General features: G+C 45.5%; 1 protein-coding gene across 4 annotated transcripts; it reads right to left on the reverse strand.

Moving 5' to 3' along the window:
- Window positions 1-761: 761 nt before the first annotated feature.
- On the reverse strand, window positions 762-2,449 carry LOC149278714 (actin, cytoplasmic type 5). Of its 4 annotated transcripts, none has more exons than XM_089501782.1 (5): window positions 2,324-2,449; window positions 2,002-2,112; window positions 1,284-1,722; window positions 990-1,171; window positions 762-905 (listed from the first exon to the last, which is right to left on the reverse strand). In XM_089501782.1, the coding sequence occupies exons 1-5, from the start codon at window positions 2,447-2,449 to the stop codon at window positions 762-764; spliced, it is 1,002 nt and encodes a 333-aa protein (XP_089357908.1). The 4 variants fall into 4 exon arrangements, with proteins under 4 accessions (XP_089357908.1, XP_089357907.1, XP_089357906.1 ...); XM_089501781.1 differs by having other exon boundaries at window positions 2,002-2,217; XM_089501780.1 differs by having other exon boundaries at window positions 2,002-2,241.
- Between the last annotated feature and the right edge of the window lie 340 nt (window positions 2,450-2,789).

Genomic DNA, 2,789 nt, shown 5'->3' on the forward strand with positions numbered 1-2,789 from the left:
CTTGCAAATTTTGGTTTTCTACTGTCATGTGAGAACATTAAGGCAACGTACAAAAAAAAAAATTTACATAAATTAAACTTGGATGTATAAATTTACAGGTGTAACTGCAATAAGGTTTGTAACTTCTTCAGACCCATGGTGAATGTTGGGAATACAAGCCGGGTTAACAGAAAAACAAACTGATTCTAAGGCCTGGATGTCACATTTTCCTGACTTAAGGAAAAGTGGCAAGACAGAAGTGACAACTCCTTCATGACTTACCAGCCTCCAACGTGAAATTCTGGAATATTAAGCGCTATTTTGATACCTGGAAGCCTAACTTTGGATACCCTGTACACAGCTCTAATGTCAACTTCTCCCCAGACAGCTACTTTATTGTTAGGGAGAAGTGTCATTCACAACACTGTTGCAGATCGGCAGCCTTTCACAGAAATGCTTCTTTCTACGCAAAAAACAAACTTAGCTAAGGGATACCCAGACGGTATGCCAACCAGGGTTTGTATCAGAGGTGTGTACAGGGTATGATACGCTATCGCTGACACCAAAGGAATGATTTTGAGACAGGTCCAAGTCTTGCATTAGAAAATCCCCCCCAGAAAAAGTGACTTTAGGAAGTGTCTCACATTCCCAGGGCAAGTTCGTGGTGAAGTTGGCTCTATTCCAGTTTCACGAGGCTAGCATGAGGCGTACACATTTGCCAAGGCAAATTAATACTTTGAAGAATTCACGCAGCAAATGCAACGCATCCACTAGCAGTCCATTTAGAAGCATTTGCGGTGAACAATGGAGGGACCGGACTCATCGTATTCCTGCTTGCTGATCCACATCTGTTGGAAGGTGGACAGGGATGCAAGGATGGAGCCACCAATCCAGACTGAGTACTTGCGCTCAGGTGGTGCAATAATCTGCCAAGAAAGAAGGGGGCATTTAGTACATCAAGTAGGGTTTAGGAGTACACAAGCATCTTGGCATAGTGAATCTGAGCTCACCTTGATTTTCATTGTGCTGGGTGCAAGGGCTGTGATTTCCTTCTGCATTCTGTCAGCAATGCCAGGATACATAGTGGTACCTCCAGACAGGACAGTGTTGGCATACAGATCCTTACGGATATCAACATCACACTTCATGATGGAGTTGAAGGTGGTCTCGTGGATGCCGCAGGATTCCATACCTACAAGCAAAAAGGTACTGTAAGTCTTCTTGACAGTGAAAGTGTCTTAAAGGGACTTTGCTTATCCAGACTAAGAGACCAAGCTTAACATCACACATTAAGAGCTACATACCCAAGAAAGATGGCTGGAAGAGGGCCTCTGGACACCTGAACCTTTCGTTTCCGATGGTGATGACCTGGCCGTCAGGAAGCTCATAGCTCTTTTCAAGGGATGAAGATGAGGCAGCTGTGGCCATCTCCTGCTCAAAGTCAAGAGCAACATAGCAGAGCTTCTCCTTGATGTCTCTCACAATTTCCCTCTCGGCTGTGGTGGTGAAGCTGTAGCCTCTTTCAGTCAGGATCTTCATGAGGTAGTCTGTCAGGTCACGGCCAGCCAAATCCAGACGCAGAATAGCGTGGGGCAAGGCATAACCTTCGTAAATGGGCACTGTGTGGGTGACACCATCTCCAGAGTCCATCACAATACCAGTGGTACGACCAGAGGCATACAGAGACAGCACAGCCTGGATGGCAACGTACATGGCTGGGGTGTTGAAGGTCTCAAACATGATCTGTTAAAGGATAAAATAATGTTACTAGATGCTCTATGAATACTGGTCACCCCAAACCATGCAGGCATGCATAAAAATCCAAAAGTTAGGTGTAGAAAGAACAGAACAGGCAGAAATAAACCAATGAAACAGAAACCTGAGGCTTCAGGAGGGAAATGCCAGGAGAGGTACAGAGCCCTGAAAATATTGAAAGAAAGGTTGAGCCTGAGAAATAAAAAAGGGATGAAGTCTACAAAAGGCTACCCCTGAATGTGGTCAGCCTATTCACTAAATACAAACCTGGGTCATCTTTTCCCTGTTGGCTTTGGGGTTCAGAGGAGCTTCTGTAAGCAGGACTGGGTGTTCCTCAGGGGCCACACGCAGCTCATTGTAGAAGGTATGATGCCAGATCTTCTCCATATCATCCCAGTTTGTGACAATACCATGTTCAATGGGGTACTTCAGGGTCAAGATACCTCTCTTGCTCTGGGCCTCATCACCTACATAGCTGTCCTTCTGACCCATACCAACCATCACACCCTGAGTTTAGAAATAAAGGACGTTATTCCTTGTGGCACATTAGGCTTAATACATTAGTTTGTTTTAATATGTTCTTACAAACCTGATGTCTTGGGCGTCCAACAATTGAGGGGAAGACAGCACGGGGAGCATCGTCGCCAGCGAAGCCGGCCTTGCACATACCAGAGCCATTGTCAATGACGAGAGCTGCAATCTCTTCATCTGCCATTTTGTTTGCTGAAAGGGTAAAATATAGCAATATTTACATAATGAAACTAAAGGCTGTAATACAAGAGCGCAGAAATACATTAATAAAACCCACAGAAATATGCATTATTGTCCTCAATGGGACCATGTTTCCTGGTAGAAGCCCCGATTCCATTAAGGGTTAATGAAAAGCTCTGTCAGCCTTGGGCCACCAACAGTTATTGGACTTTATGACTAGCAGGTTAGTGGCCGACTGTAGACAGACAGGAGGCTGCGCATTACCACCCGAGGCCTGATCTCCAACGGGCAGGCCATCTTCAACCAAGCTCTGAAAGCCTCCGGGCCAGACCCCACCCTGCTCT

This window comes from Sceloporus occidentalis, unplaced genomic scaffold, assembly GCF_023333645.1.
Source record: "Sceloporus occidentalis isolate IW3139 unplaced genomic scaffold, rSceOcc1.0.p SCAF_182, whole genome shotgun sequence".
NCBI classification, from domain to species: domain Eukaryota; kingdom Metazoa; phylum Chordata; class Lepidosauria; order Squamata; family Phrynosomatidae; genus Sceloporus; species Sceloporus occidentalis.